The following is a 15,585-nucleotide window of genomic DNA, read 5'->3' as shown; positions in this document are numbered from 1 at the left end:
GGGTCTAAAACAATGAACTTTGATCTGCATTTAGTTCATAGGCCTGACTATTAGCAAGTAGCAATGAAAAAGAACTGTCAAAACTTTCCACAACCTGGAAACAAGATTACAAGGCTTTTTTTTTAGATTATGTAAGGTATTGATCAAATCAGCACAGATAGTCCTGAGATTAGAACATTGTCCTAATTTGAAAAACTGAGTTTTATTTTACCCTTATATCAATCCTTATCATCAAATAATATCCCATCTATTTCACGGAGAAAAATATTTAAGATTGCAAAATTGTGCTAAGGGAACTCATTCAGAGTTTAGACATCCTTAAAGGATGCTCCTGGAAAGGAGCATTCTTCATTTGAACCAAATGAACCATCCACAAAACAGTTCTACAACTGCATTCATGACCTGACTTCTCTGATGTTTTCATTTAAAAACAGATGGCTAAAATGTTCATGTTCAAAGTATTTCTCCTTATTATTTGGTGTGATTTATGATTTGGAAAGGGAATGAAATGTCCAACTGCAAACGCTGCAAATTCTGTTGGCCTCACTATATTCTCAGATGTTTAATCCACAATGGGGAATGATCATGCATAATGTTTTGTAGCGAATCTATTAAAATGAAATAAAATGTCACAAACCTTGAGTTTAATAAAATGTGAACCAACATAAGAATGGCCAACATGTCAGCAGCAGCACCTGAGATACTTGTGTTTTTTTTCACACCAATGTTTAACAGAATGCAGCTATCAAGTGAGCTATCACAAGATCAGCATCTGCTTCCAACCTACACAAAGCCTGTTGCCACACAACATATGGGACAACAATAAAGTTTCTGCACAGGAAGATATTACAGAAGCACCTATCTTTGTAAACACCCATGGAAACATGCTGCACATAAAACTAATGATACTAAAGGATTATGAATGAATGGACAAATAGTCTCCTTGTGATTATATGAAAATGATAGTATTGCAAATGTAATATTGCTCATGCATTTATTGTTTGACTGAAAAGTTGTGACAGCTTCAGTGGTTGATAATTGTTTCTTTTAAAAGCATAAGAACCTTGTGAAATGTATGTGAGTGAGAGCTGATGTACTACATGGATGTGCAATTATCACTGACTCAGTACCCATATCATATTTTAAGGGCCCTTAGGGTTGAAGAATAGAATATCTTAAGCTAATGTCCTTGGTAAAAATATGATAATGTCAGAAATGTTGGAAGCTGAACTATTCTATTATTCCTGTTCACTCACAAGCCCATTCTTAATTAGTGCCGTCAGCTTCTCCCTCACTTAAATGCTCACTTTCAGAAATTCACCTATAAATTAAAGATTGAAATTTACTCCATTGATTAAACAAGCTTATTCTCTAAGCCACACTGAATTCTCCCTTCTGATCTCCCCAATTAAGAGGCCATTCTTTCTCCCATGCATTTAACTGTTAATTGTGTAAAACTTCAAAAATAACTCCACAATATCTGTGCATTCTAATTTACAGGAAGTAATCGAGTCTTGACACCTAAACCCGGTGACTATAAAGGTTTTGTAGATTAGATCTCCTCCAAGACTGTCACTGATTTAAGGTTTGCTCCCACCCTGTGTATTTGTCACCTCGTCCTGCCCTTCAGCATCTTTTACTGGTTCTAAATGATTTGTCTCCATGTGCCACTGAAGTCTTATCTTCTTCTGACTGTAATAGAATTTGCAGTTGCTGTCAAGAAGTTGTGCATTCTGAATGTTTTGGTAATAATTTAGGTCAATACAGTTCTCAAAAACTCCCCATCACCAATTTTTTCAGCTTTTAAAAAAAATTCTTTCTCTCTTTAAAGTAAATGTTCTGACTGAAACATTTGTGGCACAGTACCACCACACCATGCTGTCTCCTATATGATCCTAATTCCATTCAGAAATTCTTAGTATTCTTCCCCAAATGCAATTTAAAAATTAGCTTCCTGAGGAATATTGAGCTCTGATTCAAGCCAGTACGTCTCATTCAATATGTACTAAGATGGATAAAAATAAAGCACATTGGGTAGAATTTCTATGCAGATTCTCCCAAGCTCCCATTGTGCTTCTGGTAGATGATTGGTGGAAACCCCAGAGAAACAACATAAGCTGACACTTATCTATTTACTGGTGCAAGTGCACCTTTTACATGTTGGCAGCTACAAAATTACCTGCTTCTACCTAGTGCTGTTCAAGTCCTGCAAGTACAAGAACAGAATCAGACCTTTTCTTTTCAAAAGTGAAAAATTATACTAAAAGCAGACCATTTGAAGCATCATTCACAGTAAATCAATCCTATACTGTTTTACATAGATGGACATTATTCTACTGTGAAGATTGTGTGGTTCTCTTTAAAGCCACAAACTATATAATGAGTAAACATAGCTTGAAGTTAAGTGGCATCCCACTACAGGTTGGAAGGATCTTGCAAATTTCAGGTTCTGGATCAATGATCTTTCTTGCATAGAATTTTATGGCACAGAAATAGACCATTCAGCCCAAAAGGTATATGCTGAAATTTATGCTCCATGCAATTATTCTCTCACCTTACTTTAACTAAACCTACCAATATATCCTTCTATTCCTTTCTCCCTCATGTACTTAGCTAGCTTTCCCTTAAATGCATCTATGCTATTTGCTTCAACTACGCCTTGTGATAGCGAGTTCCACATTCTAAGTGCTCTCTGGGTATAGTTGTTTCTCCTGAATTCCTTATTGGACCATCTAGCCCTCAAACTCCCACTCAACTCCACCCACCCCTATGTCCCCTCCATGTCCACTCACCCAGCATATACTGGGTACACAACCAATGAGCCATATAATAACACTGGCGAGTCTTTGAAATGCTCATTAAATAAAGAAAACAGACATTTGAAAATCCCTTTGAAAAGCATTCTCATAAAACTGTCAATCAAACAAGGCAGCAAGAGTCTTATTGAAGAAACCTTTAAACCTCTTAACACTTGTTAACCTTGTTCAAATAAACAAACAGGCATTGAAAACCCACTTCAAACGAAAATAAACTTATTGCAAGCTAATAAAACTGACAATTAAACATAGCTAGCAGTTCCCTTTAAATTATGTAAATAATCTAACACAGGGCTGAATGCATTAGTCAGTCTTGGAGCTCAGCCAAGCATTCGGATTGAGGCTATCTGGCAATTGTATCAACAGAAGCAGGCTGAACAGATGGCCCGGCACTTATTTTGTGATTTTTAACGACCACATATTCTTGCTGTGCAATGTTTCATAGACTATAGAAGTCAGATTTGATTAAACTCTAAAACCTCACTCTTTAAATAATCTTTCAGAACAGGATGTCCAGTCCATTGTTTGGTTTTATTTTCCAAACTATTTGGTTTAGTTTATCATGCTGCTCTGCCCTCACTTTAGAGAAATTTCCTTTGTTCATTTTAGTGAAATTGTAAATGTGGGTTTAAGGAATGAAATTATAATTGTGATTCTAATAATTCTATTTGCCACATTTTCCAAGAAAAAAAAATCACAGGAAAATCTTTACTTTTTTGTCACCAGCTATTTGCTATAACAAACATAAAGCTATTCCTTTAGAAATTCTTGTAACTCACAGAATCAATGACAACCTGCCAGGTTCCCCTCAAGCAGGGCAACATTTCAAAGCACTGTACAAGGGGAGGGTAGGATGCCAAATTGGAAGTGGGAAGTTTAAGAAGAATTGTGAAACTAAATGCATGGTTAAGAAATGTAAGAGAGAGGTATGCGACACTTGTAAAAACAATGTTGCTCAAACTTACTGTGTTATGTTGTTTATCTGGGTTTTTGGATGTTGTGTCAAATTCACTTTCAATAGGATAATGATAATGTCCTCCAAGAAATGGCACTTCTCATCACACCCATTCAAAGTTGAACAGTTACTATTCCAAAGAATCACTTTTTCATGTAACACCACTGTATTCTAATACTTTTCCGATGCATTTGTGCTTGATTCTGACCCCCATCACCACCTCCATTGATTCATATTGTGCTTTGAATATTTCAGTGAAACTGTAACGTGATGATTACATCAAAGTACTGGCAAGAGCTCATAGCTTTGATTTCAATTTCACTAGAATAGTTGGTCGAGAACGAACATCAAATAGTTTATTCAGCATGCAAAATAGCATCATCCAAAATCACATGCAGCAGCAGAGAAAGAATTAGGCAGTAAGAAATGTGTTTTTACAACTCTCCTAAAGCTAGAATACCAATTTTTATTTTATAGAATCATACAGGGCAGAAGGAGGCCATTCAGCCCTTCATGATGATAAAACAGCTATCTAATTAGTCCTACTGCCTCTCTCTTTCCCTATAGTCCTGGAAATAAAAAAAACAGGAGCAGGAGTAGGCCATTTGGTTCCTCGAGCCTGTTCCAACATTTAGTAAGAATAAATTGATCTTTTCTCTGCCATTCAATAAGAACAAATTGATCTTTTTCAAGTACATATACAATTCCCTTTTGAAGGCTTTGCACAGAATTATTGAGAACACATTTCATATTTGTGAGATGCAAGTATGGAATGGAAATCTTGAGTCACTGTGTGTAAAATGCCAAACCCAGCTAAGAAAATAGAATGTGTTCCAGATACTGGTGCCCCTGCCTGATCTTTCTTTCCCACAACCCTCTCCCAACGACTATCCAAACCTTTTCTACTTTTCAGCATGGCCTGTGCTTGCATTATGGAGTTAGTTAGCGTTAAACTTAAATGTTCCAGTTGCTTTAGAGTGTGTTTTGCAAAGGTCTGTAACTATATAAATACAGAGAATACACATGGGAATATGGGAGTATGAGAAGAAGCTAGCTAGGAATGTAAAAACAGATAGTAAGAGTTTCTACAAGTATTCAAAAAGGAAAAGAGTTGCTAAAGTGAGCATTGGTTCTCTAGAAAGTGAGTCTAGGGAATTAATAATGGGAAATAAGGAAATGGCAGAAGAGTTGAACAGATATTCTATGTCTGTTTTCATTGCAGAAGACACAAATAACGCCCCAGAAATACCTCTAAATCAAGAGGTGAAAGGAAGAGAGGAACTTAAAACAATTACAGTCATCATAGAAATGGTACTGAGAAAATTATTAGAACTAAAAGCTGAGAAGTCCCCAGGACCTGTTGGACTTCATACTAAGGTTTTAAAAGAAGTGGCAGCTGAGATAGTAGATGCGTTGGTTGTAATTTTCTAAAATTCCCTAGATTCTTGAAAGGTCCCATCAGGTTGGAAAATAGCAAATTGAATTCCTTTATTCAAGAAAGAAGGGAGACAGAAAGCAGGAAACTACAGGCCAGTTAGCTTAACATCTATCACAGGGAAAAATGCTGGAATCTATTATTAAGGAGGTTATAGCAGGGCACTTAGAAAATCTTATTGCAATCGGGCAGTGTCAATGTGGTTTTGTGAAAAGGAAATCTTGTTGAGTAATTTATTAGAGTTTTTTGAGGAAGTATCAATCACCAATGTTAAAATGGGAACCAGTAGATGCGGTGTAGTTGGATTTCCAAAAGGCATTTAACAAGGTGCCACATCAAAGGTTACTAGGCAAAATAAGACCTCTTGGTGGAGGGGGTAACATATTAGCATGGATAGAGGATTGGTTAGCTGGCAGGAAGCAGAGAGTGAAGGTAAATGGGTCATTTTGGGGTTGGCAAGATGTAACTAGTGGAGTGCCGCAGGGATCAGTTCTGGGGCCTCAACTATTACAATCTATATCAGTGGCTTAGATGAAGGAACGAATATATGGTTTCTAAATTTGCTGATGACACAAAGATTGGTAGCAATGTAAGGAGTCTGCAAAGGAACATAGATAGGATAAGTGACTGGGCAAAAAATTGAAGTATAATACAGGAAAGTGTGAACCTGTCCACTTTGGCAGGAAGAACAGAAAAGCAGCATACCATTAAAATGGGGAGAAATGGCAGAACTCTGCAGTATAGAGGGATCTGCATGTCCTGGTAGATGAATCACAAAAAGTTAGAATGCAGGAACAGAAAGTGATTAGCAAGGCAAATGGAATTTAGTCATTTATTGCAAGGGGAATGAATATAAAAGTAGGAAAATGTTGCTACAGTTGTACAGAGTTTTGATGAAACCACATCTGGAGTACTGTTTTGGTCTCCTTGCTTAAGAAAGGATACACTTACGTTAGATGCAGTTCCGAGAAGGTTCACTCAACTGATTCCTGGGCTGAAGGGGTTATGTTATGATGAAAGATTGTACAGGTTGGGCCTATATCAATTAGAGTTTAGAAGAATGAGAGGTGATCTTATTGAAACATATAAGATCCTGAGGGGACTTGACAGAGTGGATGCTGAGAGGATGTTTCCCTAGTGGGAGAGACTAGAACTAGGGGACACAATTTAAAAATAAGGGGTCTCCCATTTAAGACAGAGGAGAAGTTTTTTTCTCTCAGAGGGTCGTTAGTATGTGGAATTCTCTTCCCCAGAGAGCAGTGAAGATTGAGTCATTGAATAGTTTAAAGGCTGATTTAGATAGATTCTTGATTGACAAGACAGTCAAAGATTATAGGAAGTAGGCAGGAAATTAAAATTGAAGGCACAATCATATCAGTCATGATCTTATTATATGGTGGAGCAGGTTCGTGGGGCTGAATGGCCTACTGTTGTTCCTAATTTGTATGTTTCGCAATAGTCTAATTGCAATTGGCAATCATTAACAAGAACTGTAATTTGGAAAGATCATTCCATTTTCAGTTCTCCCTAAATCTGGCGTAATTTTTATAAGTGCAAGTCACCTGTTTCTTATAAACTGTTCCGTTGTCAGTAATCCCCAGCTGTGTCTTATATATAGTCAAAGTGGTTAAACACGCAAGCCAAGAGAAACTCATTATTCTTGGTGGTTTAGTAAGCAGATGCAAATACTGATCAAGCACATGCAGTTCCACAATTTTTAAACACGGATACCACTTACCCTGTATCATCAGACAGGGCATCTGTAGGACTGTATCTACAGGACCAAATATAAAGAACACACAGAACATTTACAATAAAACATAAGAAACATCAAAATGCATAAAATTGAGATTTTCAAAAATGCACAATGGAAATTTGCTTGTATAATAGGTGTTTCATGTTTTAACTGATGACGGGTCCAAAACTCCAGTCTCCCTGGGGCAGTAAGTCACTTAGGTTTCCAGTTCATATGGTGCTAATATTTAAAATGTTACTTAGATAACAGGAGTAAGTTAACTATTGTAATATTTATTCTACAACATAAAAACAAACACCTAAAATATTTCCCTCTTATCTCTGACCCACTTATATTTCTTCAATGGTTCTCCTAACAGACCACTGTAAGGCTAACAGAAGATCGCCAAATCCTCAATTACATTTCCACAAAGCTACAGTGGCCAATTGGGAGAACCCCAAGGAAACTCAGTGTTTTACATTAATGTTGGCTTTTTCTTGTCTAATTGATCTATTCTGATGCATTACTGGTTTTAAAGCTATTTTTAAACCATTTTTCACTCTTTTCATCCTGACTTATACCATACAATTTAGAAGTTGACATGAATTCCAAAACATAGGTAATTTAATGGCTAAAACCTATTCGCTGATAATCACAGATTTTCTAGGCAAATGGAAGCCAAAACTTTCTGGAATGACATGACCTGGCCAATCTTTGATATAGGAAAATGTAAAGCAAGAAGCGGCTCTGCCTAACGTACACAACCATTGGTGGTTTCTGGAGTTCAGCGGTGGATCCAAAACATTGAAAAAGGATTCCATTTGGTAGTGGGATTGATGTATATATAGTTAATGCAAGAGACGAGATAGGAAATTTATTTTGGATACATATCTCAAGGGCAGCGTTATGAACGTGCGAGAAGATCAAAATAAAGGAAGGAAAGAAATTGTTGGAGGGCTGATCAATCTTGGCCAAGTAGGATGGTCTCAAAGAGACAGTCAGCAATCAAAAAGCAGAACGTCCTTCCTTGTGTTGTATGAGCAGAACCAGATAACAGGCAGAGGAGAAAAAAGACTTTGGGCTAGATTTTCCCATCCCTACGCAAGGCCGAAGTGCATCAGGTGGGCTTTGAAAATGGCAGGTGGGACCTGAAAATCCAGGATTTACAATCCATTCCTGACGCTGGCAATTTTAATCAGCATGGGATAAGTGGGTGGGTCGAGTGACCCCACGCTGATGTCTCGACATTGACAACGCCATCATGGAAGTGGGCATTTCAGACCTCCCAGAATTTGATGGAATCAGGCTGGTTTTGGAAAGCAAGGTGAGACAGCACAAAGGTGTCATGAACCATGGGGGATCTATGGTTTGGTGCTGTGGACTGTATGAAAGGTAAGTTCAAAAGGCATTGCCACGTGTCCTAATGAAATGCTGTATCATAAATTATGAATGTTTTAATACGGTGTTACGATCCCCTGTAAAGGCTGATAGCTTTTTAAAAGAAATGAATCCCGATGATGGCAACTGAAAGAAAACCCATGGACAAGATTTCACTTGTTAAAAAATTTACTGTAACAAACTGACTAAAATTAACATAATTCAAACATTAATTAACAGGTGAACAATATTTCAAATAAAAAGGTAAACTTCACTTTAAATAGTCTATACAACAAAGGTACAACTTATATAGTCACAAGCACTCGTATTACTTCCTGCACAAATGTGGCACCATGTGCAATACCACTGTATTTCCACATCTGATACATAGGATCTTTCACTTCCCACTCACTGGATTTGGCCCTCAAGTCACTCTCACTGACAGCCATATTCCATCCGAAGTTCCTAGATACAGTTGACATCCAACAGCATACTCCTGCAGAACCTCCTTAGCTAGTTCATGACCGTCTTGATGGCACAAAATCCCTAGAGACACCCTTCCCTGGCTCTTTTAAATGATCTGGTTGGCCCTGGCAAAACTGAACAGGTAGCAATTGGGGTCTTCTCCATTTCACAATCCCTGCCCTCCTTGCCTTCGGTTGTCTGCCCTTTCTGCTGTATAACACATTCCCAGCTCTATTCTCAGAGGTTTCTCTTTGCTTTTTCACCAGGATCTGGGCTGACTGCAGGTTCTGATTCCAGCTGTAGTTTGATCACCCAATTAGCTGACTATTGACCTTTTGATTTTTAACTTTCATCCCCATAGCAACCTTAGGTCACATGGGCATTTCTTGGAACTAAAATGTTTGCTAGGAAGTCCGATTACACCCTTTTCAGAATACTCCCCAGTTGTCCTTGGAATTAAAGGTCATTCACAAAAGAGAAAAAAAAAACAGGCTTTTCCCCAAGGCACAAAGGTCATCTCAAGTAAGTGATGATAGGACTTTGCTTTGAAAAGTTAAATGACAAGTAAATAATGTGGTTGCTAGGTTGTCATTTCTGACAGTTGACAAGCTGCCAAGGGGATGAATAGCGCTATGAAAGTGAAAATGTCTTCAGTTGCATTAGAGTGCATAAAGCGCTATTCTGAATTGTACAATAGTGAAATCAAAATCTGATTGTGTGAAATGTGTCCATGGCTTTGATTTCTCCTCGAAATTCAGCTCAGCCATCTGTTTGGCCGTTTCAAAGTTTTGAGAATTGACTGTGCTGCTGATTGTATTCAAAGACATTAATGAATTCCACTCAGGAGAACTTGTTGATGCAGTTGTTCAATGCAATCTTATTTTAAATTCTTGGCTGACTTCCAAATCAATTAATCGATTCAGCTTAGCAGGAGTTCTTTATACAGTTGTGCCGTGAAACCTCCTTATGAGTACTTGGCTGACTTCCCAACCGTACCAAATCTGTTCATAAGGGGTTGATGACACAACTGTTTGTTTGTTTTGACAGATTTATGAGCTGTCAAGAGGATAAAGTTATTTTAATGGATATACAAGTGATGTTTGTTGATTTGACAGATTTATGGCTGTAATATGGATAACGTTGTAAAGTAGATATTCAAGTAATGAATAGTCATTTGTAGTACAGAACTTGAGTATTGCTCAAAAAAGAGACATTTTTTGCCAAAGCTTTTTTGTCTTGCACTTATCAGGACAATTCACAAGAAAATGCCAATGTCAGGGGAAACAACATGTTTATACTTCTATGAGAAGAGAGTGCTGACTGGTTGGCAAGTGGACCCTGATTGGTAGAGGCGTTGCCATGGAGAATGAACCAGTTGATGGTGACTGACCATTAACTGCCAAGCATTGTTTGACATTTAAACAAGTCAGCTTGACTCTGATTGGTCAAGATGTTGCCCTGTTCTTTGCAGAACAGAAAGAGCGTGTATACACATTGCACCTGTTTCAGCTAAACAAAATAAGTGAAAGCCATTCACTGGTTCATTCCACAGGGCAATGTTTTGACAAATCAGAGTCAAGCTGCCTTGTTTAAATTTCAAACAATGCTTAGCAGTTAACTGTCAGTCACCATTAGCTGGTGCATTTTTAACGGCAACCATTTAATTAGGAAATAGTCAATTAGACTAATCAGAAGTTGTATTTAAGTAGCAGAAATATACATATGCTACTCTATTTTGAGATTTTTTAATTACACTAATACATATAACTCCTACACAGCTTCACATATAAATTCAACTTAGATGCTGAGGTAGTCAATATTTCAAGACCTGCAGATACACCAATGCGACATGGTCTGTGAATTAATTATCTGATCCGTATCACACACGGCAGAATAATGTGATGTCATCATATTTGCAAAGACCTATATGGAACAATTGACTGAATTAGGCTTAGTATCGTGCTAATGCTAACATAACAATTACACTATTTATGCATCTTAGTTGTAAAGTTTCTAGATTTTAAGTTAAAGCTTATCTCTTAAACTAATTTACAAAAGAATATTAGCCTTTTTTAATTCATTTACGGGATGTAGACATCACTGGGAAGGCCAGTATTTATTGTCTATTCCTAACTTCCCTTGAGAAGGTGGTGGTGAGCTGCCTTCTTGAACCGTTCCAATCAATATGATGAAGGTACTCTGACAGCGCTGTTATTTCGGTAGTTCCAGGTTTTGACTTATCGACGATGAAGGGTCAGCAATATATTTCTAAGTCACAATGGTGAGTGACTAAGAGGGGAACTTGCAGATGGTGGTGTTCCCATGTGCCTTCTGCCCTTGCTATTCTAAGCAGTAGAGGTTGCAGCTCCAGGGGGTGCTACTGAAGAAGCCTTGGTGAATTGCTGCAGTGCATCTTGTAGATTATACAGATAGCAGCCTCGGTACACTCGGATGGAGGTAGTAAATGTTTAAGGTGTGAATGTGCTGCCAATCAGGTGGGCTGCTTACTCCTGGATGGTATCAAGCCTCCTAAGTGTTTTGGAGCTGCACTCATCCTGGCAAGTGGACAGCATTCCATTGTACTCCTGCCTTGTGCCTTGTAGATGGTGGACAGGCTTTGAGAGTCAGGACTCTCCACAGCTTCTCACTTGCTCTTGTAGCCGTAGTATTTTGTGGTTAGTCCAGTTCAGTTTCTGACCAATAAGTCGTATGAAGGTGGTAGCTCAAGGCAGTGTACAGTGAGATTGAGTGCTTAAACCCAGGAATTTGGTAATGAGGGAACTTTAAGGGTTTATCTCTTTCTAAAATATAGTCAAATTTGTATTTAACTTAAGTGTAACAGAAAATTGTAGTTTCTTTCAGTCTTAATTAGTGATAAACAAAGTCATCGTCAAGAGGCAGCTGCAGAGTAGTTAATTTGGTAACTACTTAGAACTGGATCCCTAGCCAGCAATAGCTCACTGGAATCTGAGCTAGTGTAAATGCAGGAGGGTTAGCACACACACAAAGTAAGTTGCACGAAGGTGGCAGCTTGAGACTGAGTGCGCTTAAATCTGGAAATGTGTAATTGATGGAGATCGGTACATTGAGGGAGGAGATGCTGTTCTGGCCTTTTACAAAAAGGAGTGGTCCGTGAGAGGTAGCCAGGGACAGCGAGATCTGAGAGCTGAAGCCTGTATGCATTAATTGGGTGTGCAGTTAGGCAATTGGTGAGTTTTAAGTTTTTCTTCTCTTCTAAACTGGGTCTGTACTTTGATAACGATACTAGGACGATACAAGTATTGTGCTAAATTTATAGCATAACCATTTAAACTCCATAACATAACTACAAATAATCGCTGTGTGATATTCCAAACTTAAAAACTAATTAGTTAAATAAAAACAAAATAAAGATGACAGGGTAGATGCTGCAGTTGTAGCGTGTGGGAGCTGGCAGATTCCTGTGTGATCCACGGCAAATACATCTGCATGAAGTGTCTGCAGCTTGAAGAACTTCAGCTTTGAGTTGGTGAGCTGGAGTCTGAGCTTTGGACATTGTAATGCATTAGGGAGGGGGAAAGTTACCTCGTCATTTTGTTCCAGGAGACAGTCATACCCCTAAGATTAGGTACTTAAGAATTGGTCTGTGGTCAGGGACAGGAGTGTGTGACCATAAGAAAGACAGGTTGGGGGATCCAGAAGGTAGCAATGGGAGAGCTTCAGCCCTTGCAATTGTCAAACAGGTTCAAGGCTTTTGCAGTTTGTGTGGACGAGAGCAAGGACTGCAGTATGAATGAGCAAACTGATGATGGCACCGTGGTGCAGGAGGCCATTCTAATGGGGGCGGTGGGGGGAGCAAATAGGAAAGTAGTTGTAGTAAGGGAATGTATAGTTAGGGCGACAGACAATTTTCTTTGCAACTGAGAGTGTGAATTCCAAAGGCTGTGTTGCCTGCCCAGTGCCAGGGTTAAAGAACATCGCTTTAGGGCTGGAGAGGAACTTGGAGTGGGAGGGGAAGGATTTAGCTTCATGGTCCATGTGGGTACCAATGACCTAGCACTCAGAAAGAGGTTCTGCTGAGGACATATGAGCAGCTAGGGGCTAATTTCAAAAGCAGAATCTCTGGATCACTTGAGCCACAAGCAAACTGGCATAGGGTAAATACGATCAGAGACTTGAATACGTGACTCACAACATTGGTGTGGGAGAAATGGATTCATGGGACATTGGCACCAGTACTGGAGAAAGAGGGACATGTATCACTAGGTCAGCCTTTACCTGAACAGCATTGGGACAAATGTACTGGTGAATCCTATAATTAGGGCTATTGAGAGAGCTTTAACTGAACAATGGGGGAATGGTTCATGTGAGGGGAGATCTGGAAAGTTAAAGAGAAAGGACAAGGTTATATTGCAGGGCAGTGATGTAGTAATGATAACCAGAGTGTGACAGGAAGGGACAGAGCATGTAAGGATATGAGTCAACCAGCAAATAAAGTCAGAGTAGGGAAACAAGGTTCTTTATCTGAATACACGCAGCATTCCTAACAAGACGGGTGAATTGATAGCACAAATAGAAATAAATGAATTTTTAAAAATTATTTCATGGGTTGTGGGCGTCGCTGGCTAAGCCAACATTTATTGCCCATCACTAGTTGCCCTTGAGAAGGTGGTGGTGAGCTGCCTTCTTGAACCGCTGCAGCCCATGTGGTGTAGGTACACCCACAGTGCTGTTAGGAAGGAAGTTCCGGGATTTTGACCCAGAAGCAGTGAAGGAACGGGCAATATATCTCCAGGTCATGATAGTGTGTGACTTGGAGGGAAACTTGCAGGTGGTGGTGTTCCCATACAGCTACAAGGAAATACAACAAACCAATGGAAAATGCAAAATTTTAAGCCTGAATTTAATCATTCCACAAAATTTCACTGCTTGTTTTCAAAATATTAGCCATGGGAACTTTTCGAATAACAGAAATTGGTGTGACCTCATTGTGGAGAGCTGGCACACATGCTATTCATTTCCCCTGCCCTGGCTGCAGGCACTTGCCCAGAGACTCACCATGTGCAGACGCCACCTCTGCTACTCAGTAAATTTTGTGCATTGTCAGTGGGTGGAATTTTCTGTTCTGGGCCTAAGTCCCGTTGCAGGGGCAGGAATGGGGAGAATTTCCTGCCACAGAGGCTGGTGGGAATTCTCCTGTATTGTGTGACGCTGGCCTAATTAATTATGCAGTTGAGGGTTTCCTGACGTTTTGCGCGGCGGTGAAGGCTGGATGGCTTGCGTCCCACCATCATATCCAGGCACCATGTTTAAAATGCGCCAGGGCATTAACTGATCCACCATTGAAGATAGAAGACCCATCTCCTGGAAGCTCATGAAAACAGATAATCCACCTCCTGGAAGCCCCTGCAGTTCGAAGATTCAGCTGATGCTGCACCCACCCACTGCTGCCCGTGGTGTTCCAGAGTCTGTTCGTTGGAGGCCTCCATCTTCCGATCTCCGCTGGCTGCCACAGACCTTCTTCCAGATAAGCCTGACACTTGCATACCACGTCGGTCCAGATGTGTTCTGGACTGGCGTGAAAACCCGCTGGTGGTGCGGATGATTGGGCGGGGGGGGGATGACTCCAGTGGGGCCTTCATCTACATTTCATTAATGGGATGAGAAACGGTTCCACACTGGCCTCTGGCAAGAAGGGAGTGCAAGTTCCCACCGTCATATTGCGCCAGTGGGAAACAGAATTTTTAGCTCCCGCCCCATTGTTCCCCCCACCCCCCCAGCCGCAATTATGCTCGCCACTCTTAGGACTGGAAAGTGCCATTTAATATGTGAATGTGAGATCAAATGACAGTGTTTCATCATCATCAGTGTATTTATTTCTCCAATCGACTTAATGTGGCTGCACCACTGCCTGGCCAGGTGGCAGTTCTTGGGAATCTGAAAGGAGAAGGACACAAGAGTAGGGTTGTTGGGAGGGGAGAAGAGAAAGTAAGAGCTGTATGCTTAGACAATCTGTAGTTTATTAGTCAGGAGAGATTGTGGGATGAGGGGAAAGGTGAGATTGAGGTATGAACATATCGTCACCTTCTATGGTCTCAGCTCTGCCGTTGGTCATGGTGTCAGTGATGGCTATTCCAATTATGGTGACCCATCATCTCCTCCACAGGCCTGTGCTCTGCAGGCTAGCTGCTGATGCCACTGATTGTTCATCACTTTGCCTGACAGGAGAGAGGAAAATAAGCCGGTGAGTGTGGTGCAATGATGGCTGATGTGGCCATCTTGGTTGAATAGCTGGCAGTGTGTGCAACTGTGCGATATGAACGTGAGGATTGCAACAAAGCTAACTGCGTGAGGATGAGGCAAAGCTATGAATGTGAGGTATGAGTCATACTTGAGAATGTTGGAGGTGAGTGATGGGGAGCTTTTGATCCATTGAGCACAGTATGTGGCTAACGGCTCAACTGTAAGGATAGGACATTTGAATTTGAATTCATTGACCTTGACCACTCATGTGATGGCGTAGCGGTATTGTCACTGGACTAGTAATCCAGAGACCCAGGGTAATGCTCTGGGTACCTTGGGTTTGAATCCCACCACGGCAGATGTTGGAATTTGGATTCAATAAAAATCTGGAATTAAAAGTCTAATTATGACTTCACTATGGCCCCCATGAAACCATTGTCAATTATTGTAAAAACCCCATCTGATTCACTCATGCCCTTTAGGGAAGGAAATCTGCCATCCTTACCTGGTCTGGTCTACATGTGACTCCAGACCCTGAAATGCCCTAATAAGCCACTCAGCCTAACAAACAACTACAAAG

The 15,585-nt window shown here is 40.0% G+C and overlaps 1 protein-coding gene across 16 annotated transcripts in view; it reads right to left on the bottom strand.

Annotated features, from left to right (window-relative positions):
* The window catches only part of LOC144683641 (LIM and calponin homology domains-containing protein 1-like), a 485,528-nt gene that overhangs the window by 115,699 nt on the left and 354,244 nt on the right, over positions 1 to 15,585 (bottom strand). For all 16 annotated transcript variants that reach the window (XM_078546886.1, XM_078546926.1, XM_078546934.1 and 13 more), the window contains one exon: positions 6,945 to 6,980. In XM_078546886.1, coding sequence (XP_078403012.1) covers positions 6,945 to 6,980 — 36 coding nt within the window. The remainder of the gene's footprint in view (positions 1 to 6,944; positions 6,981 to 15,585) is intronic.

The sequence above is a fragment of the Cetorhinus maximus genome, chromosome 1, assembly GCF_964194155.1.
Source record: "Cetorhinus maximus chromosome 1, sCetMax3.hap1.1, whole genome shotgun sequence".
NCBI lineage: Eukaryota > Metazoa > Chordata > Chondrichthyes > Lamniformes > Cetorhinidae > Cetorhinus > Cetorhinus maximus.
This window is presented reverse-complemented; position numbering and strand designations above follow the sequence as displayed.